The 24,009-nt window shown below is 36.8% G+C and overlaps 1 protein-coding gene across 2 annotated transcripts in view; it reads right to left on the reverse strand.

Moving 5' to 3' along the window:
* Positions 1 to 5,564: 5,564 nt before the first annotated feature.
* HSPC300 (hematopoietic stem/progenitor cell protein 300) overlaps positions 5,565 to 24,009 on the reverse strand; it is a 96,528-nt gene continuing 78,083 nt past the window's right edge. For both annotated transcript variants that reach the window (XM_090412067.1, XM_090412066.1), the window contains one exon: positions 5,565 to 5,847. Coding sequence is in view for 1 of the 2 variants with exons in the window: in XM_090412066.1 (XP_090268192.1) it covers positions 5,821 to 5,847 (27 nt within the window). In the remaining variant the exon portion in view is untranslated. The remainder of the gene's footprint in view (positions 5,848 to 24,009) is intronic.

A 24,009-nucleotide genomic window follows, 5' to 3' on the forward strand; every position in this document is an offset into this window, starting at 1 on the left:
ATGGGTTGCTGAAGAGATCGTTACTGGGGTAATGTATCTGGACATGTTTGAAAACTGGCTTCTTCCTCAAATGAATGAAGAGCCAGACGACTTCATTTTCCAACAGGATGGAGCTCCATCCCATTGGCACCAGGATGTTTGAGATTTTCTCAATGAATCTCTACCTCAACGATGGATAGGTCGCATCAGGAATGAAGACCTGGCGCTTCATTTCTGGCCCTCAAGATCTCACATCCTGTGACTTTTTCTTGTGGGGGTTCATAAAAGAAGCAGTTTATGTATGACCTCTACCAACAACTCTGGTTGACCTAAAAATCCATATCACAACTGCAGTGAACTCAGCTACTGTCGTGATGTTATCCGTACGGCCAGGGGGGGGGGGGAGCACATTGAACATCTATACACTTTATTTTGAGTATAATCAAAACTGAGTCCACGTTTTGAATCGCCCGGTATATCATAGATCGTAGCTTAAGGGATTCTGTAGCAGTTTTTTTGAGGTTGAACCAAGATTTGATGCAGATTCTTTGCTCCTTAAAATCAGCCATTTCAGTTGGAGTAGAAAATATTGGTGAACCACTAAAACATGATATTACAAAAATGCATGCAACACAAGAACGCAGCCTTTAAGCTTGCTAGCTGTTGCTGTATCACAAAAGGTACTCCCCACCCCCCCTTATAGCGGTGATACAACCAGTTCATGCAGGAAAGCATCTTGTATTACAAGGCATGTTTATGAACAGAGGGCATGATTACTGTTGCAGACATGTCCTTCATGCAGTCCCATAACAATTTATACAGCAGATCCAGTAAGCATGGAGTTATACTTCTTACCGAGCTGTTTTCTCCAAACAGGAGAGAGAGTAGCTCAGTCATGTTCTTTAAATATGCCATTATGACATCGCCATTCTCTAGGAGCATCACCGTCAGTGTTGAAGAAAATGGTTGATTATGTCGATGTCTCCCTAAGAATATATAGTTTGTGAAAAAAGATCAATCCCATAATCCAGTAGTTTTCAAACTTTTAAAGAGATACCTTCCTATGCTTTTCATAAAAAAACTACTTACCTATAGCTTTCTTAGTATGTATTTTATTCTAGTAAAACTAACATATTCTTACAATTTCTTGATAATACACAATTATACTTCAAACCCAACTCAAAGCAAATTAGCACCATAGATATTCATTTAAAAAATTACAACTTGTAAATTTCTAACTTAGTATATTAATGACAAGTGTTGCAAGTTTTTTAATGATATGTTACATTGAAATAAGCGGATGGTATTCTCCTCTACAGCATTAACTATAAGTTTTTCATTGAGAGTACTGACGATGTAAATAGAAAATATCTTATTCTTCATTCTGAAGTTCGCTGGCTAAGCAAAGGAGAAGTACTTTCAAGATTTGTGAGTTCAACTGAAGAGATAAAAGAATTTCTCAGTTCCAAAGGACAGAACTATGAGCAGTTAAGTGATCCCTTTTGGTTAATGGATTTGGTTTCCATATGGATATCGTAGAAAAATTAAATTCTCTGAACTTGGAAGTCCAATGAATGGGTAAACACATTGCGATGATGATAAGTTCGATCAGATCATTCAAAAAGAATTTGAATGATTGACAACAGAGAGCTTGTCTCAGAATCGTATGTTGAATTGCTTAAAGTGCTTCAGGAAGAATTTGACAAGAGGTTTCAGCAGTTCAACACCACCATCGAGCCAATGGTATAGTTTTTTTTAAAACCTTTCTACAGACTTAAGTGTGATTGAAATTGCTGAACTCATTACAAACTTTAACAATGCAACAACAGAAGTAGAAGAACTGGAAATTTTTAGATCTCAGGAATGATATCACATTAAAGTCATATAAAGGTGAAACTTTTGGAGGTTGGTGGATAGAGAAAGATTTCCTGTTTTAAAAAGTTGTGCATACAAGATAACATGTTTTTATGCATCACATACTTGTGCGATCATTTTTTTTCATGATGAACATCATAGAATCTAAATACAGATCATGACTAAAGGATGAACATCTTGGCGATTGTTTGTGAGCTGCAACATCATCCTATATTCCCAACTACAAAGGACTTGTCAGTGATATGCAACTCCAAGGAGCCCATTAAAATCCATTTTTCCTCAAAATTTATTTAATCTGTTTAAAACACTTTTGTTCCTTTCCAATAAAAACAAAATTACTATGATCCTTTTGTTTATTTTTCCACAACATAATTTATCTTGATTGTTTGATTGCTTTGGGAAAGATGGCAGGATAGGGGTGTGTGTGTGTCCCCAGTACTGTTTCCTCCTCTTAAAAGTGCTCTGGAGCTCAAGAAGGTTGGTAACCCATCCTAGAGTATACTTCCCATCAACACAGTACACAGATAGCAATCTTTTCATCCCAATACACATAACCATATACTTTGCCACATTAAATTAACATTCATTCTCATTTGCCCATATTACCAGTCTTTTTAAATCATCCTGCAAAATTTCATTTTCTTTATTGACTATTGCTCTACCCAATTTTGTCATCAGTAAACATCTGAATACTTCATCTCTGATCATTTCCTATATCATTAATGCACAAATTAAATAGTGTGGCCCAAATGCAAAGCCTTGCAGCACACCACTAGTCATAGGCTTTCTAATGGACTAACTCCTGAATAACTTACTGCCTGGTATCTCTCCAAACACCCTTTCATCCACTACATCAAATTCATATTCATCCTTATGCTGCAATCTAATTATCAGGATTCTATGCAGTATTCTGTCGAAAGCCTTCGCAAAGTATAGCAGCATTACCATATATCCATTACTTTCATGCAACTCAACCGTCACTGTATTATAAACCTTGAGTGTTGTGGGATATAATGCAGTATTACAAGTTACTGAGGAATGACCTACCTACCCTTCACAAAAACCATGTTGTCCCCCCCATATAGCATCCCATTCCTGGATTTTTCTCTTAACAAACTTCTCCAATAATCTGACCACCACTTGGGACCAACCCAGAGTTAGATATTTAAGCTAGTGTACCATCTAATCGAATAGCTATATTCAGATCAAGGTTTTATAATATCCTATGCAACTTCAGTTCATCTATCTCTATTTTCCTGTAAGTCATGACTCTCTTGTTATTGCCATATCTCTACCTGAATAACATATTGTTGCAAAGTGCTTACTTAGTAATTCAACTATTTTGTCTGCTTCAGTTATTTTCCTGCTATTGGTATTCATTAAAATTATTGTTCCACAATCATTCTTTTACTTGTTACAATACTGAAATAATTCTTTGGGATTACGCGTGTTTAGGCTTAGGTGCTGGTTTACACTCACAATACAATTTAATGGAATAACTACAGCACAAAGAGAAATAATTAACCAGCAGGTTTAATTATTTCATTATTTTATCTATGTGACAGAAATGAAATATCAAAAATGATTAAACCTGCTCTTTAATTATTTCTCTTTGGGATTACCTTTGGCCTGCACTGCTAATTTGCTCTCATACTCTGATTTTGCTTTTCTTACCATACCAGTTACTCATCTGGCCTGTGCTTTGTACTGCTCATGTGACTGCTGGTTCACCTTCATTCTCTGAATAACAGTTCTGATGAGTTTTTCAGAGCTCATTTCATTTTTAGCACAATTTCCTGATGATAATGTTAGATATTAGATAGCAAAAGTTGTCAATATATCTCTTAATATGATATGTGTTTACTTCTTATAAAGATATAGTTCTAAACAAGTAGAAGTTTAAGGGTTTCATCCTTAACAATCCCTCTATATATAAAACAAACAAAAAAAACTGTTAAATGTTAAAAAAGTTTTCAAAATGCCTGGACAGAAACCTATTCATCTAGGTCTTAGTCTTCCAAGACTAGATGGACAGGTTAATGCAATTAGAAGTACCTTAGAAGACTGAAATATAAGATTTGACAATATTTGTATCCTGACAAATATAACAGAACAGTTTTAAGGAAAAGTGTCGATAGAAAGCTAACAATAATGTACACTCTTCGTGCAGTATTATCACAGCCATTAAGTGTACACATTAGGAATTTGATGATAAACGATGATAAAATTTTCCTACTGGGAATATTATATGTTAATATTGTATATTTCATTAATTTCTAATTATTGTTTCTCTTTGTTTCTTCACTAGATTGTAATTTTTTATGCATTGATATTAACATACATTTCTATGAAGGTCTTCTGTATTAATAATGATCAACTGTTGTGGATTTAGTACGTGATAGATTAGGAGTTCCAGGAAAGACAAACAAGCCTCATAGCACCTTGACAGAGATGACAATTTAAAAATATCTCCAGATGACTTATTGATCATAACAGGTCTGAAAAAAACTTCAGCAATCAATCATAACAAAAGGAAGTTTGATAGTGAGGTGCCCGAGATGCTTATTATCTGGTTCACTTGATATTAAACCTGACATTCCAGTTCATCCCACAGATATTCAATGGGTTAAGATCAGGGCTTTGCGAAGGCTGGTGTCAAGTATGGTGACATTCATGTCACAAATCATGCAGTTACAGAAGCAGCCTTATGACAGAGTGCATTGTCCTGTCCAAAATGTTCAGATACCTCACAAAGTGCAATGTTTGTGGTACCACAAACAGAGATCTGAGGCCAAACTAGGAAAAACAGGACCACACCATGCAGTACCACTTCTGAATTTCATAGTTGGGGTTATGCAATCTAGCAAGAGATGTTCACCAGGCATCCGCCTCACCCCCCACCTGTCAATCTGCTCAGTAGGTGTTGTGTGATTCATCGCTCCATAACACAGTTTTCCAAGCATTCGTCCCAGCAGAAAGACTGTTAGCACCACTGAAGATGGTGATGTATGTTGGTTTGGGTAATGTGGGGCTTGCACATTGCAATCCTACCATGGAAACCCATATTGTGAGCCTTGGTTCTGAATGTTTTTGTGTAGATTCGTGTTCCAGTCAATGCCTGAAATTTCGTATTTCAATGTGTTGTCCGAAAAATGATGGTTTTCACATATCCTTCGTAACATCTACGGTTATGTTCAGTGAGTGTGGTGAGTTGTCCACTGTGGGTGGCACTAGTAGTTGACTCCCTGTGCTTCCATCTCAGTATGGTATCACTAACTATTGATCTGGAATGGCCAATTTGTCAACAATTAGTTGAACAGATATGCCTGCAACATGGTATCTTATCGCAATGCCTCTTCCAAACTATGTAAATTCCATTCTTGCAGCCATTTCATAAGGAAACAGTTGCACTACCTGGGAGTATCATATTCCTCCAAGTTACACTGGCTTCAAGCACATGACTCGTTATATGGCACGATGCACCTTACCCATGGGGATGTTCACTGACTTCTTTCCAGGCAGTGTATATATACATACACTGTGTATATGCAACAAACAGAAAAAGACATCTTTAGCTATTTCGCATGACTAACATTTTTCTTAAGAAAGCACTGCTATTACTGTACACAACTGTAGTAATGTTATATACAGTATTGCAAAATGTTAACATTTTTGAGTATTTAAATATTTTTGAAAAATCTTATAATGCATACAATTTTAAACTATTTACTATAACTCAATGTTTACAAAGTATCGTACAAACATTTTCAGCAGTTTAAAAACTTCAAGTGAAATATATGCTTGACAAAGAGCAAAATTCACATAAAAATATCAAAGGGAATGAATAAGTTGCAAAATTTAAAAAAATAATGTAATATATTAATTATCATGAGTGCATTAGTACAACTGGAACTGGAAAATAAATGTTTCATATCTGGTCCATTAAATGAAATTTCCATTTATCAGCTATGTTAGAGTTTCTCCTTTGGTTACCTACAAACAGAAAAGCTTTATTTTAATTTTATGCTATGCAAAGAACTATAAAGAATTAAATAAATTTCATCACTACCATTTATTTTAAAAACAGACATTAATATCTTATAATTTAGGCACTGATATGATCGTCGGCTTGTCGAGAGCTACTGAAAAGATCGGTAGCATTTTATGTTATCATTGGCAATTTTACTAGAATTTTACGTAGTATTGTTTGCTTTTCGTATCTTAGTGTGTCTGTGCGATTATTATGTGTTTTTTGTGTTATTTTAATTATTATTTTTAAGATAAGATAGCGTCCACATGGCACCGATTAAAAAATAATGGCGGCCAGGTCGGCATGTTTGTTTAAGAATTTTGATATAAAAGAGTTTATGCAATGTGCCGACTGTGAGATGTATACTTTGCAAAGAGCAGTTGGAGTCTGGTTAGATGGTGATAGTGGAGTAAATATGTGCAGAAAGTGCAAGGAGAATGATAAGGATCTAAAGCGTGTTTCGGGTCTGGCGAGAGTGATATCGTTAAAGAAAGTCAGAATATAGAAAATAGTGACGTGATAAGAAATTGCGAGGTAGTACCAGATAGGTGTGAGAACGATGTTTAAAGTGTAAATTAAGGCAGAAATACAGAATGAATGGATGATTTAAATGATAATGAAAATGGTGAGATAGATTATTATTATTATTTGACACTTCCAGGGAGTCCAAAGACTCATCGAGGGAGAGTGTACCAACAGCATCAAAAGATTGGTCTCCTTCCAACTACTAACCACTCAAACTTACTTAATTGAGCAATTAGTAGCAGAGGCTCTACCAATCGACCAACCTTTGCTGGCAAAGGTTGGTCAATTGGTAGATTGGTCGGAGTGATACATAGAGCAAAGTAGCAAACTGGAGCGTATGCAAAAATGTGTACCGAACGTACCGACTAATAAACGGCGAAAGTCTGATACAAAAAATAAGAGAATGTTCGTAAACGTAAATAAAATGAAGGAGCTAGTGCTGTATGGAGATTCGTTATTAAGAAGTGTGATAGTTGAGAGTTTGACGGAATCGTACCAACCGGGTGCGAACATAAAAGACATCAGCGAGTCTATTAGAGTGCAAAAACAGAGGGTGAAAGAAATGATAGTCGTGGCAGGAACAAATGATTTGAAAGAAGACAAAATGGAAATGATAGAGGATGTGAGGGAATTACTTGAGGTAGCAAAAGAGAAGAGTGAGAGAGTTAGGATGGCGAGTATTTTTCCGCGGTATGACAGTGAAGTGTTTAGAAGGAGGGATATAATTACCAATGACTTTATGCGTGGGTTATGCATGGAGAGTGGTGTGGAATTTGTGGATGTGTGGAGTGAGTTTGATGGGCGAAAGGATTTATATAAGATGGATGGTTTACATTTGAATGGATTTGGTGTACGGAAGCTTGAAAAAGTGTTGATGAATGAAGTGGATGTACAGACTCAGGGAAACTAGATTTATTAAGGGGGGGGGAGAAGTAGATATGCAGACTTTAAGAAGGAAGTTGAGTGAATAAGTATAATATGCCAGAGCGAGTATGAAGGATAACAAATCAGAATGGGATAGTTAGTATAAGGCATCAAAGTAGGGATGGGACTAACAGGCTTCTGCAATTTATGTACACTAATGCCAGGATTATTAGGAACAAGGAGGAGGAGTTTTTGGCCTTGGTTGGCACTTCCAGGCCACAGGTTGTTGGTATTAGTGAAACATGGCTGACAGAAGATGATAAAGTTAGTGGGATTGAATGTGACGCGTATAACGTGTTCAGGAGTGAAAGGGAGAATAAAAAGGGAGAAGAGTGTTATTGATGATAGCTGATGAGTTGCAGCCAAGGAGTATAGAAGTTGAACTGCAGTATAGAGAAAAGAGCACATTTGAGGCTATTTGGTGTGAGATAGAGGCTAGCAAAACAAAATATACAATTGGGTGCTGCTATAGACCAGGTGATGAAATAGATGGTGGGGATAATATGCATAGGCAAATAGAAGAAATGAGTGGAAGGAGGGTAATTATTATGGGTGATTTCAATTATGGTAACATTGACTGGAAGGAGCAGAGGGCACATGGGAGGAAGGAATTGGATTTTATGCGGTTATTAAGGGACAACTATCTGGACAGCATGTAATGGAAAATACTAGGGGGCAGAGAGCGCTTGACTTAGTAATAGCATCTGAGAATGTGGCTGTAACGAACATGACCATGTTGCCACCAATTGGTGAGAGTGATCATAAGGTCATGACTTGGGAGGTGGCTAAAGGAATAGAATTTACAATTAAGACAGGATACATGTGGAATTACCAGGCTGGTAAGTATGACAAGCTTAGGAGTGTGCTTGGCTCAGTGCCATAGCATGTAAAACTGCAAGGGCTAGATGTTGATAGTGCATGGGAGGTGGTTAAGGAGTGTTTGCAGGAGGCAATAGTTGACTGTATACCAAGAGTCCAAATAATAATTCAAGTAGGGGTTTAATGGATGAATAACACTATTAAGCTTGAGCTCCAAAAAAAGAAACAATTGTGGAGGGAATTTAAGGAGAAAGGTGACCAGCAGGTGCAGGAACAGTATAAAGCTCAGGCCAGAAAGGTAACAAGGGTGGTAAGAAAAGCAAAAGCAGATTATGAAAGAAAATTGGCCATGCAGGCGAAAGAGAATCCCAAACAATTTTTTCAATATGTTGCAAGTAAAAGGAAAAATGTTCATGGCAGAATGATTTTAAAAGATGCTGAGGTTAGGGAGGTAACCGAATCAGTCAATATAGTGGAATTACTGAGCGAGCACTTTGCAAGAGAATATCATCCAGGTGATGACATTGCAGGAATGGAAGAACTAAAGCTTATACTGGAATTGTGATGAATGAAGTAGAGGTAAATAGTCTATTACAGAACCTCAATGTCAATACATCTGTGGGATTGGATGGTATACTAGCTTGTGTCGTACGTGAAGCGGCTAAAGAATTGTCAGTGCCCTTGACCATTTTGTTTAATTTGAGCCTTGGGTCTGGGTCAGTCCCAAGTGGGTGAAAGAGGGGAAAATAGTTCCGCTGCATAAAGGTGGTTCCAAGGCTGCTGTTGAAAATTACCGGCCAATTAGCATAACAGGAATCGTTATCAAGGTCTTGGAGAAAATAGTCAAGAGGAAAATACAAGATTGGATAGATGAAAATGGGATACTGTATCGAGGACAGCATGGTTTTGTGAAGGGTAGGTCATGCCTCAGTAACTTGCTCATGTATTATAACACAGTGATGGCTGAACTGGATAAGAGTAATGGGTTTACAGTGATATTCTGGACCTTGCTAAGGCCTTTGACAGGATACCACATGAATTCTAATCAGTAAAATGCAGCATATGAGGATGGATATAGGATTGGTGAGAGGGATAGGAGGGTGGTTGACGGAAAGATATCAGAGAGTGGTTTATTCAGGAGTAGAGTCCAAAAGATGGCCTGTGACCAGTGGTGTGCCACAAGGATCTGTTCTTGGACCACTGCTGTTTAATTTGTTCATTAATGATATAGGAAAGGATCTGAGAGGAATAGCTCATTTGTTCGCAGATGATGCAAAGTTGGGTAGGGCAATAGCGAATGCAGATGATGTCAAAATTTTGCAGGATGATTTGGATAGACTGGAAGACTGGGCTAAGGAGAATGGATGTCAATTTAATGTGGCAAAATGTAAGGTTATGTATTTTGGGGTGAAAAGATTAGCAGCAGTTTACTACATTGGTGGAATTATACTCCAGGAAATTGATGAGGCAAGAGATTTAGGAGTGTTGGTGGATAAGGAGTTGAAGTTTAGGGGGCACATTGCAAAAGTGGCCAAATCAGCTCAACAAATCACTTTGCTGAAGAATACATTGACGAGCAGAGACAAGCATGTTATTGTTCCTCTGTATCGAGCCTTGATAAGACCTCATCTTGACTACTTTTGTCTTAAACTTTAGCCATGGTAAAAGTTTCTTTAATTTTCTGTAAGCATACAATATTATTTGCCATTCCATGTGAAATGCAAGACATTGCATTTACACAAATGCAAGAAGTATCAAGAACAAGAGTGAAAAGTTTTTGGCAATGGTAAGCTCAACTTGGTAAGCTCACTGATGCCTATCAAAAATTATAGGCATCAGTGAGACCTGGTTGACTGAAAATAATATAGTTACAGGGATAGAACGTAAAGGGTATTGTATTTTCAAGGAGGAAAATACAGAGATACTTTTGCAGAGGCACCAAGACAGAAGAAACAGGACAGGAAGTGGGGTATTGCTGATTAAAGCTGCAGAATTACATTCAACAAAATTAGAAGTTAAAGAGGATATTAGGTCTGAGGGAGATGGTTCATTTGAGGCTGTCTGGTGTGAGATAGAGGCAAATAGGAGAAAATACATTGTTGGGTGTTGTTACAGACCAGGGAATGTACAGGAAGACTAGATGCCATGCATCGGCAAATCAGCACAATGAGTGTAGGCCACTGTGCTGATTTGCACAATATCCTACACTTATTATTATGGGAGATTTTAACTACGGTGACATCGATTGGAGGGAGAAAAGGGGGCATAACAAGATGGAAGCAAGATTTATATAGTTGCTAAGGGATAATTACTTGAAACAACATGCTATATTGAATCTGATAGTATTAACAGAAGATGTATCAATAACCAATAACATGGCCTTTTATGGGAAGTTGCCAAACAAGTGGAGTTCTGTGTCAAGAGAGTGTTTATGTTCAACTACAAGGTTGGTGATTATGAGAGATTCAGGAGTCATCTTGGAACAGTGTCATGGCTTGAGAAGCTACAAGGAAAGAATGTCAGTAGTGCATTGCAAGTAGTAAGAGAATGCTTGAGAGTAGCAATATCAGACTGCATACTCAAGGTCTGGAGAATAAACCAAGTTGGAATTGAGTGGATGAGTAGAGATATAAAGCAAAAAAAAAAAAAAATCAGCTAACGCCTTTTTATTCCCGTATATGGGAGTAGGCGAGGCCATTTAGCCCTATCTACCTTTTAGAGACTGAGTGGGCAGTTCAATCTCCACTGGTACCCAATCAGAGACAGATGGCCCAAAGCTATCACTAATTAAGCGGTACGCAGTGAAGAGAGACGGCTCAAATGTGCCGCCATCTCGTGGTCCCTAACCCTAACACAATATATTTAATGTCTGAAATAATGTGGGTTCCACGGTGGATTTTCTTGAGTTTACAGGACGAAAAACCCGAGTTTCCGGGAGGAAAAACCTGCTTGCCCGTGCCAGAGATCGACTAACTCGGGAACCGGTCGAAAAAAGGCTTAGAAAAATTTCCTCTAGTCACCGACTAGACTCGAAACGAAGTCTTCCTTCGTGCGGCCAAGCGCGATGGTGTGCAAACGCCACATCCACTGAGCTACACAGGCTCCCTGAGATATAAAGCAAGAGCTGAAAAAAAAAAAAAAAAAAAAAAAAAAAAAAAACCATTATGGAGGAAATTTAAGAAAAAGTGATCAGCATACTCATGAGCAGTACAAACAAGAAGGATGGCTAGTATGGCAAGAAAGGACAAATCAGACTAAGAGAGAGAATTAGCCAAGAAGGCCAAAGTAAACCCAAAAGAGTTTTTTCGTTAAGTAGCAATTAAGAGGATAAATGACTATGGTAAGAAGGTGACTGAACCAAAAGAAATAGTCGAGTTGCTGAGTGATCTTTTGCAAAGGTGTATCATCCAGGTGGTGATTTTACAGTTGCTGATGTTACAGAGATGCATATCAACATTGAGGTAGATGAATAGGAGGTATTCAGCATATTAAAAAATATGAATGTGAACACAGCAGTGAGACTGGATGGCATATCAGCCCATGTGATATGTGAATGTGCAAGAGAATTGGCTTTTGAAAAAATTGTTCAATCTAAGTCTCAGTTCTGGCAGAGTTCCAAGGGAGTGGAAAGAGGGTTAGATAGTACCACTGCATAAAGGTGGCACCAAGACAGAGGTAGCAAACTACAGACCAATTAATATATCGGGAGTGCCTGGTTATTAAAATATTGGAAAAGTTGGTGAAAGGTAAAATACAACGTGAATGGATAGGGATGTGATATTTTATACTAAACAGCATGGCTTTGTAAAGGGTAGGTCCTGTCTTCATAATTTATTCACATTTTATAATAAATTGACAGCAGAATTTGATAAAGTAATGACTATACCATGATACTGCTCAACTTTGCAAAGGCATTTGACAGAATACCACATAAAAAACTAGAGAGGATGAGAATGGATATAAGGCTAGTAGTATGGACAGGGGGATGGCTGACGGACAAACACAAGAGAGTAGTATATGATGACTAGTGGAGTACCTCATGGTTTGGTACTAGGGCGGCCATTACTCTTTAATTTGTATATCAATATGACATAGGGAAAGAGGAGATATTCAGTTGTTTGCTGATGATGCAAAACTAGGGAGAGCAATAGTTGATAAAGGTCATGTAGATATCCTGCAGGATGATGATTATCAATTTAATGTTGCAAAATGTAAGGTTATGCACTTCGGGTTGAAAAGGTCGCATATAGTGTATCATGTTTGGAAGTTTCTTTCACTTGGTTAGACTATAATATATTTATAATATATATAACTAATATATAATATCATCATCATCAGCCATTGTCGATCCACTGCAGGATGAAGGCCTTTCCAAGATTACTCCAAAACTCTCTGTCCATGGCTCTCCTTTTCCATGTCACTCCTGCAAATCTGATGATATCATCAATCCACCGTGATTTAGGTTGGCGTCGTGGTCGTTTTTCCTCTCATGGAATCCAATCAAGTACTTCTTTTGTCCATTTCATCTTGTCTTCGAGCAATATGCCCAGCCCATTGCCACTTCAGATGTTTTGCTCTTCCTATGATGTCAGGGACTTTGGTTTGATTTCTTATCCATGTATTCCTTTTTTTGTGATCCAATCTTGTGATACCAAACATACTTCTTTCCATACTAAATTGTGTTGTTCTTAATTTTTGAATTTCCTTTGCATTCAGTGTCCATGTTTCACAGCCATATGTCAGTATAGGAAGAATACACTGGTTAAAAACTTTTTTCTTCAGGCATAATGGTAGTTGGCTATTATATACTATATGATATATAGTATATAACCACGGTGGCCAAACTGTGGCTGGCGAGCAGCATGCGGCTCTTCTTAAGTTTTATTGCAGCTCAACTAACAAATAAAAAATATTTATAATTTTTCTTAATTTTCTAGCAGACATGGGGCAATCACCCAATAAAGTTTTTCTGAATGATGATCAGCAATGTAGTTATATTTATATTACCTTGTCAGAAAATTTAAAAAGATATGTTACTGAATTTCATACTTCTTATATTAATAAAAAGGTAATAATTTAAATTAAGGGGATAAAAATCCCTTATTATTTTACAGCCAGTATGCAAAACTCTAAGATCGAAAACTACGATCTACGATTTTTATCCCCTTAATTTAACCAACTTCGCCAAAAAATATAGCCGTTTTGCTTTTCATCTTAATTATAAAATAATATATATGGGCACACAACTCTCGCATTCATATAGTGAAGGTATTTAAGTTCTTTTCACTTAAACTTTGATATCATCCAGGTCTACCTACTCACTAATGAGACCTCAACAAAGGTTGAAACCGGTCTGGGTAGTGACCTCTCCTCATAATGTAAAGCAGTATTACATCTCTTAGGAGCTGTGTTTTCACATTATGAGAAAATATAGGATAGTAAGGGAGCTTGCTCCACCTTTGCTTCGAGTTGCCTTGGTGTTGTATTACCAAGTGGTCACTTACGCTTGAATTCGCCGATAGTTCTTCGGCATGAAACTCGTAGATTGTAGTTTTCGATCTTAGAGTTTCGCATACTGGCTGTAAAATAATAAGGGATTTTTATCCCCTTAATTTAACTAACTTCGCCAGAAAATATAGCCATTTGGCTTTTCAAGGTAATAATTTAAATTCCAAATGATTTAAATATTCATATTTTATTTTTAATTATTCAGTTAATAACCAAATTAACTTCATGACAAAATTTACTGAAGAATCTAAAACTGTAATAGAGGCTAGTTTTAAAATATCATGGAACATCGCACGTGCAAAATGCCTTATACCAAAGGGGAATTTATTAGATATAGACCTTTGGGATATGGCTCTATACTGACATAGACCTTTGGAATGGCAGACAAAGGGTTAAAGTTCAGAGGGCATACTGCAAAAGTTGATAAAATAGCTCAAAGAATTACTTGGATGTTGAAAAACATGCTAACAAGTAAATATAAGGCAGTTATTATACCTCTTTATAAGGCTATGATTTAGCCACATCTTGACCACTGTGTATAGATTTGGTCACCTGGGTTTCTTGGGGACCAGGTGTTGATAGAGAGGATTCGGAGACAGGTTACCATGATGGCGAGAGGTCTGTGGAATACTCCCTACAAGGATAGGTTGAAGGTTTGTGGGCTACAAAGTTTAGTTGATAGGTGGAAAAGAGGGGACATGACAGAAACTTTTAAGATATTAAAGCGGTTTTATAAAATTGATGTCTCTTACACAACTTACACAGATGGCCCCTAGTTCTCTGACTATTTGTCATAAATTTTTCAATATATGACAAATAGTCAGAGAACTAGGGGCCATCTGTGTAAGTTGTGTAAGTGTGTGGTTAGTAGGAGTGTGTGCAGACCAGGGTGTTTGCACAGAGAGTGGTGAGTGAGTGGAACGGATTGCCAGAACTGGTTGTGAGTTCCTGACAGTGAACAGATTCAAGGAAAGGTATGATAGGATTTGTGTGTGTGTGATGGTTGATTTGGGTCTTCCAAGTTTGCGCCTGAAAGTATCTTCAGGACTGAGGTCTCTTCAGTGGGCCTGGCTCCCACTGAAGAGACTGCAATAAAGGCCGAAACTAGTCTGGGTAGTGGCCCTTCCCTTAATGCATAACATTATACATATCCGCAAGGAGATGTGTTTTGCATTATGGGAGATATTGAGATAGGAGTGATGTTAGCTTGCTTCACCTTTGCAACGAGTTTCCCAGTGTTGTACCACCTTACCCCAGTCTTGAAGATACTTTCAGGCGCAAACTTTGTTTGCTCACACTTGGATAAAGGATTAAACTAAATTTATTATAGTCTAACCAAGTGAAAAATAAACTTCCAACATCTTTCTCTAAATCCAGAGTAATTTAATAAAAAGGTGGCACACCGTTTGGCAACTATAGGTAGAGATGACTTTGCTAATGCTTCTGCCTGGTATTTCCACTTGGGCCTTGCTCCCACTGAAGAGAACTCAATAAAGGTCAAAACTAGTCTGGGTAGTGGCCCTTCCCTTAATGCATAACATTATACATATCCACAAGGAGAAGTGTTTTGCATTATGGGAAATACTGAGATAGGAGTGATATTAGTTTGCTTCACCTTTGCAACGAGTTGTCCGGTGTTGTACCACCTTACCCAAGTTCTGAAGATACTTCCAGGAGCAAACTTTTGTTTGCTCACACTTGGATAAAGGATTAAACCAAATTTATTATAGTCTAACCAAGTGAAAAATAAACTTTCAAAATTCAGACAATGCTTTAATGCTTTCTCTCTGAATTACTTTCACCTTGAGGTAATTCCCACGTATAAGGTAAACTTTCTTGATTACAGTAATCTACCATTTATCCAACCCTTCGATTATTAGAATGGCGAATTCAGATAATTGAAAGGTAAGATAATTAAAGTACTATTACATGGCATTCTACGAAGAAATCAGTGGAATGTAAGGGTTGGTTAATTGAAGGATCATTGTTTTGAAGGTTGGATATATGGTACATTATGATATCTATACTATGCAGAATTATTATTATTAAGATTCAAAAATCAAATACAACATGTTAACCTTCATGTTAAGAAATTAAGCCTGAAATTTTCATTAGTTTTCCTAATGCTGATGAGTCAATGCTTCAGCTCATATGCAATTTAATATTCCAACAGCAATAAATTAATTTTTCTAATTCAATGTGCTTCGAAAGTTTTTTTTTGCTTGCACTGAACATCCAATATTGATTTAAGTAGCAGATATTTTTTAAAATAAATCAACTGCAAATTGCTTCATCAAATGATATGCAATTTAATTGTGTATTTAAATTGTGCAAAGAAATTTTTTAAACAATTAATTTTTCATATAACATTCAAAACAAAGTAATCAATATTATTATAGAGCTATCTCCAAGGAGTCTAAAAACTTGCTGCAGATGGCTTACTGTCCTCACAACCCATTCCACTCATTCACTACTCCCCATTAAAAAAAAAGGAGGTGGGGAGAATCATCCATTTGTTGTCATGTACTTGAAAAATTTCTTCTACATCAATCCTATAAGGCCCCTTCAATAATTAATTTTTTTACCCTATATTTCCTTGGCATATATGAAGCAAATTTTATAATCCACAAATCTTCCATTTATCCATATGAGGAGTATTAACAGGACTGTTGCTATTTTGGTTATTACTTGCATCTGGATTCTTCCCACTGATTATTTCACTAATTGTCCCCCCCCCCCCCCAAAAAAAACCACCACATCGTGCAAAGCAGGGCTACATATTTTGTGCATATCAAACCTTATAAAGTGCTTTATAAAATATGAAAGGGCATCATCATGTGGTCTTTTCTGACATAGCAGCAAGAAGAGAAATAATCTCTATCTGTACTTGCCAGTATAGTTTTTAACATACAAGTAATACTTATGACCTAGTGATCTCTCAATTATCAGACCTCCATATAACCATACCTTTGATTACTTCAAACCTTGGGGGGAGAGGGGTTTCAATGTCAATCTACTGCTCGTACAGCAACATGTACTTTTGGTTAACCAAATATATATAGCATGTAAATTCCTCATCACCTTATACTTTGCCATATTAAAATGGCAACCACTGTCCAGTCTCCACACTCTCAATCTATTTAAATCATTCAATAGGATTTCTACATCATCTTAATTAAATATTGCTCTACTCAGTTTTGCATCATCAGAAAACAACTGGATATTTCAATTAAAATCTTTCCTATCTCCATACAGCAATACTGCTAGTCACCTGCCTTCTCCCATATTGTACTTCTCTTTGATATTTTTGCATGTCCATCAGCCACCCTTTTATCCATATCACCAACTTCATATCCACCTCTATTTGATTCAGTTTATTATTATTATTATTATCTGACCTCAATGGAGTCAAAGGACTCATTGTGGGAGGTCTATACTCTCTCATGCTGAATGATCAAGCTGTGACTAAAACGCTTTCACAGTTCCACACTCACCATACTTTCAGGCAATGCATTCCCCTCATCAATCACTCCCCATGCAAAGAACTTGCTTCTCATTTCCCTACTTACACCCTCCTTATACAGCTTCCAGGAAAGGCCTCTTCTACCACTGCCTCCCTCTACTCTATGAAAAATCTTCTCCACATTATTCTGGTAACAACCCCCTCACTAACTTATATGTCTCAGTTATATTCCCACTTCTTCTATTCATAAGGCTCTGCAACTTGCATCCCCTCTCAGATATACATCCTCATATCTAACATTCCAGAAACCTGATACTAATTTAGTATACCTTCTCTGGATCCTCTCTGACACATCCTCATCCCCCTGAAAATCAGGTGACCAAATCTGTGCATAGTAGTCCATATTGTCGCCTATTCAAAGTCTTACACAAGGGAACCATAACCTTAACTTTTTTGCAATATCTTCCTCTTTATTGTCATAATCTATTAGCATATTCTTACAATTTTAGCAAAGTGACCCCCCCCCTTGAACTTCAAGTCTCTGTCCACCATCATTTCCAGATCTCTCATCTCCTCCACCTCCTTAAAAATTTCTCCATCAACTATATACTCTGCATCCCAATCTGTACCAAATTTCAAGATCTTGCACTTTGCAACATTAAAATGACAGCTCCACTTCTAATAGCTCCTCCCAACTTTGCATCATCTGCAATTAATCATCATCTCCAATGTCATTAACATACATGTTAAACAATAATAATCCCAAAACAGATCCCTCTAGCACTTCAATAGTGACTTCCTCTTTTGGGAAGGTAACTCCTCCATACACAACCTGATGATTCTTGTCTGAAGCCAATCAGTTATTCAACTAACTAGTCTGTTAACTAATCATGTTTCAATTCAGCTACTAGCTTATTATGTGGCAGTTTATCAAAGATATTTGACAAATCCAAGTACACCACCATATATGCACGTCCTTTATCAAGTGAATAAATTTGTCACCTTGTTGTAATATGTAAGCAGATTACTGAAACATGACCTCCCTGTAACAAACCTATGCTGACCATCACAAAGAATACTGCTGTTTTCATCCCACTTCTGAACCCTAGTCCTCACCAACTTCTTTAATACCACAACACCACCCACCAGAAACACAAATTGGCATATAATTTGTAGCCTCAGTCTCATTCCCCTCCCTATATGAAGTGAAACAATTTTTTCTTTCTCTCCACTATCCTCCATTTTTATTCTTTTGCACTCCTCCATTTGTATCCACCATATGTCTAATTTCATTCTTTACATGCCCCACTTCATTCCTCAATTCTTGCATTCCAGCAATTGTTCACACTATTTCTGTTTCCACAGTTATGCCAACTCTTTCTTTATCAATCAGGCACACTTCTATTACTATAATTATGCCTGGTTTTCTTTGTTTTAATCATTTCCATATTCACAATCACATTATCCACTCTCATATTTTGTGCTTACTCTTCTGGCTATCATTCTTAGTTTTACATCCATCACTGCATTCCGCTTTTCATCTGATATTCTTCACTTCCGATTCACGACTTTCATTTAAATCACTGCATTCCATTAACCTATCACACTTTCTACAGATCCTCACTTCTCATGTTTAATCTCCCAACAAATGCATACATATTACACTCCCAACAACAAACCATCTTGATAAAATTCACACCACTCAAAGTATCACCTTTTTGTGTTGTGCGTCTGGATAACCTGTTGCTTACCATCATTTTTGGTTCCGTTATCTGTTATTCTGAAAAAAAATGCTTCAAACTGAGTGACTTTCAAATGCAAACACAGCATACTCAATCACAACCAAACCAGACTAAACTTATGCTAGAGTTAAAATATATTGCTCTATATATTTTTTTTCATAGCCCATATGTCACAGGAGACTGAACTGTTCATCCTCTACCAGCTAAAGGTTGAGTTCTATGTGATATCCTGTCAAATAATACCTTTGCAAAATTCAGCAGTAGTATCATGTAGCCATTTCCTTTAACTCACTTGTTACTTTATTATAAAAAGCGAGTACATTATAAGGCAAGACCCACCCATCACAAAGCCATCCCTTGTAGGGTAGATAATTCTAATCCACCCTATTCTGAAATTCTGCCTTTGAGCAACTTCTCCATTACCACCACTCCTGAGATATTAATAATCTGCCTATAATTTGCTTTGACTGTGTTGGAGCCTGTTTACCCTACTTGAGGAATAATGGTGGTCAGTAGAACACAACCTATAAAAATATATACAGACAAAACATAAGGCAGAAACAGTCTATGAGAAAAGGAGTGGAATGATTCTGAGAGGAATCATATCTTAACTGGATTACTCTTTTCTACACAGCTTCAAGAATTTTTAGAGAGATTATGAGTTTAGAGTGAGAATACCTATCTATCATCAAGGTAACGCCTCAATTTCCATTATGCTAGAATAGTTAAATTCTAGTGGCCAAAGATAAAATGGCCCTCATTCCCAGGAGGCAGTTAAATTTGTTACTACCTACAACAGCAGGCAGTTAAACATGAAGGCAGAGGGTGTTAAAAAATCTCCAGGTAACCAAGATCATGCTGCTATTGAAAACTAGACCTCGGAACTGTAGGACTCTGAGTAGTGAAGCATGGCTAAATAAACTAACTGAGAACTAAAGTGACTAAAACGGGACATTCTTGGACTGTGAATTTAGACACAATGGTGAAGAAATTCTTCAATTAAAAAACAGACATATTGTATTATAGAGGCCAAGATAAGGAAAGAATCAGTGGAGTTGGATTCAATAAAAAAATTGAAAAACAACATAATAGAATTCATGTTTGAAAGCAAGTATTGTTGTTTAAATCTCAAAAAGATACACTCTTAAGATCATCCAGCTCTATACACCAACAATAAGTCACACTGATGAAGAAATTGAAGACTTCTACCATGATGTATCCCAACTTTACAATAAAGGTAAACCATTATTTCAGAATTGTAATGGGAGACTTTAATGCTAGAAGTGGTAAACAATAATCAGATGAAAGCTCAATGGGAAATTTTGGATGAGAGATGATAGAGAAGCAAGATGAACAAAATTTGCAGGGAAAAAAAAAAAAAAAACACATAGGAAGTGGACATGGAAAAGTCCAAATGGAAAAACTAGTGAAATTGACTTTATCCTCAGCAATAAGAAAAACATCTTTCAAGATTGTTCTGTTATAAATACCTTTAACATTAGAAGTGACCACTGTATGGTATGCAGTAAGATTCAAATAAACTGTCAAAAAGAAAGAAGAAAATGTTTCCAAGATCAAAGCAAAACACCAATTTAAAAATCTTATTATAAATGACAATGCTGATCCATCAGAAATGACATTATTACCCAAAATCTTTTATAATGCTCACTTGAAATAGCTGGTATTACAGAACAGAAACAAGACAAATTTCTGAAGAAACAAAGAGAAATGAAACAATCAAATAACCTACAGAATAAAATTGAATACACTGAATTGTGCAAAACCATCAAAAAACGTATCACGGAAAGAAATAAGAAAATTCAACTGTAAATTCATACAACAAACAATTGAAAACAACTAAAAAAAAGCAAAACAGCAATAAACAAATGGTTGCAGGCAAACTACATGATGGGACCATAACCAGAGATAGATATGCTATAGCAAAAGGAATTGAAAAATATTACTCAGTATTATATCAGGATGACAAATTAAATGAAGACAACTACAAAATAGCTGATGCACCACAGATTCCACCAGATGAAGTTATGTGAAGCATCCAAAGCTTGCAAAATGGAAAAGCAGGTGGAGAAATGATCTACAAAATCTGAGCAAAACTATTTACCTTATGTCTGAAGAAAAATGATAAGAGAGGATGACACAATATTTTCATAGCATACCTACAAGAAATATTGAAACTTCTTGCTTGGGAAGGGAAAGGTCTGAAGATAAATGGAAGCTATTTAAACCATTTATGCTTTGCAGATGACATAGTTATCTTTACTTCAACTGTGTACGAATTACAGACTCGTATCTATGAACTCCAAATTGCTAGCAAAACACCAGGCCTAAAGATAAACCTACAGAAGACCCAAGTTATATTCATTAGCTATGTCCAACCAGAAATAATAAAAATCAATAATGATGAAATTAAACAAGAAGATCATTACATATACTTAGGACAACAGATATCAATGGAACAAAATATCATGGACAAAGTTAAAAGATACATGATGCTTGGGTGGAAAGCATTTGGAAAATTACATTCAATATTCAAAAGCCAACTACCATTATGCCTGAAGAGAAAAGTTTTTAACCAATGTATTTTTCCTATATTCACATATGGCTGTGAAACATGGACACTAAATGCAAAGGAAATTCAAAAATTAAGAAACAACACAATTTAATATGGAAAGAAGAATGCTTGGTATCACAAGACTGGATCACAAAAGGAATACATGGATAAGAAACCAAATCAAAGTCTCTGACATCATAGGAAGAGTAAAACATCTGAAATGGCAATGGGCTGGGTATACTGCTTGAAGACAAGATCAAGAATGGACAAAAGGATTACTGAATTGGGTTCCACGAGAGGAAAACAACCACAACACCGACCCTAATCTCAGTGGATTGATGATATCATCATATTTGCAGGAGTGACATGGGAAAGGAGTCTAATCTTTAAAGGTACCTGTGGCATGACTATAAACAATAAATCACACGATAATCACCGTAATTAACTTTAATAAAATGAAAGTACAGATATTTCGTACTGAAAATAACAGTACATCATCAGTGTGTAGAGACAAGCAAATCAAAGAAATGGGAATACAAGGTACATACAGCAGTCGATGGTTTATCAATCAAAAACTGTTGCCGTGTGCTAGAAATGAATATTAATAAATAATACCATTAAGAACTATTTTTGATGGTTACATAAAATAAGAAACTCCCAGACTTTTGGGAAAGAGAGACAATCGTTCCAATTCAGATTTGCCTGAAGCAAAAGGGCTTCTCAACTTTCTTTGAAAAGGCGTTCATATTTAAATTGCTTCTATGGAGAAGACGAGCTTCACCTCCACTGGATACTGTGTTTAGTGTCAATACTATGTTGTACCAGACCAGACTTTTGAGGTTTCATGTATTCAATATAATACTGATGTTCATTGATTCTTTTTTTCCACAGAACGGTATGTCTGCCCAGAGTATTAACATACTGTTAATACTCTGGGCAGACAGACCATTATTGCTCAGAGTATTCACATACTGTTAATACTCTGAGCAATAATGGTAAAATAAAGGAGATGATTCAGTGTACTATCTGCGAAATGTACGCTTTGCAGAGTGCGGTCGGAGTATGGTTAGATGATAATAAAGGAGTGAACGTGTGTAGAAAATGTAAGGAGAATGAGGAATTAAAGTGTATTTCAGGTCGTGCGTGTGATATTTTTGTCAAACTTCAGAATGAAGAAAATAGTGATATGACAAGAAATGGCGAGGTTGTACCAGAGGTTGTACCTGTGAGGGCATGAATGTAGAAAGTGTGAATGATAGATAGATGCAATGAGTGAGATCGCGTTGTTGAGCAGAGCAATACAAAGGGCAAAGCGGCAGCTAGAGCTTATGAACAAAAGTCGACTGAGTGTACCAGCCAATAATAAAAAGTATGATAGGAAAAATAAGCATATGAGTGTGAACGTAAACAAAATGAAGGAGAGAGTGCTGTATGGAGACTCGTTAGTACGAGGTGTGTTAGTAGAGGATTTGACAAAATCGTACCAACATGGTGCGACCATAAAGGATGTAACTGAGTCTATTAGAGAGCAAAAGGAAAGGGTGAAAGAAATGATTGTTGTGGCAGGTACGAATGATTTGAAAGGAGATAAAATGGAAATGATAGAGGACCTGAATGAATTGTTTGAGGTAGCAAAAGAAAAGAGTGAGAGAGTTAGGATGATTAGTCTTTTGCCGTGGTATGACAGTGAAGTGTTTAAGAGGAGGGCCAAAATTGCAAATGACTTTATGCGTGGGTTATGTATGACACGTGGTGTAGAATTTGTGGACGTGTGGAGTGAGTTCGATGGGTGAAAGAATCTATATAAGATGGATGGCTTGCATTTGAATGGATACGGTGTAAGGAGACTTGTAGTGGATGTGCAAAATCAGGGTAACTAGATTTATTAAAGGGGGGGAGTAGATATACAGACTTTAGGGAGGCAGTTGAATGTATGAATGAGTATAATATGCCTGAGCGAATAAGGACAACAAATCAGAATGAGATAGTTAATATAAGGCATCAAGGTAGGGATGGAGCTAATGGGGGTTCTTTCATGTACACTAATGCTAGGAGTATAAGAAACAAGAAACAAGAGTTTTTGGACATGGTTGGCACTTCCAGACCCCAGGTTATTGGCATTAGTGAATCATGGTTGACTGCAGATGATATAGCTAGTGGGATTGAATGTGATGGGTATAGTGTGCTCAGGAATGACAGGGAGAATAAAATGGGGGAGGGGGAGTATTGTTGTGATGAGCTGCAGCCAAGGAGAATAGAAGTTGAATTGCAGGATAGAGAAAAGAGCACATTTGAGGCCATTTGGTGTGAGATTGTGGCTAGCAGAACAAAATATACAATTGGGTGCTGCTATGGACCAGGTGATGGAAAAGATGGTGGAGACAGTATGCACAAGCAAATACAAGAAATGAGTGGAAGGAGGGTAATTATTATGGGAGATTTCAACTATGGTTGCATTGATTTGAGTGAGGAGAGGACACATGGAGGAAGGAATTGGATTTTATGTGGTTATTAAGGGATAACTATCTGTGACAGCATGTAATGGAAAATACTAGGGGTCAGAGAGTGCTTG

Source organism: Typopeltis vanoorti, chromosome 22 (genome assembly GCF_054136105.1).
Source record: "Typopeltis vanoorti isolate ZY-2024b chromosome 22, IOZ_Tvanoo_1.0, whole genome shotgun sequence".
Lineage (NCBI taxonomy): Eukaryota > Metazoa > Arthropoda > Arachnida > Uropygi > Thelyphonidae > Typopeltis > Typopeltis vanoorti.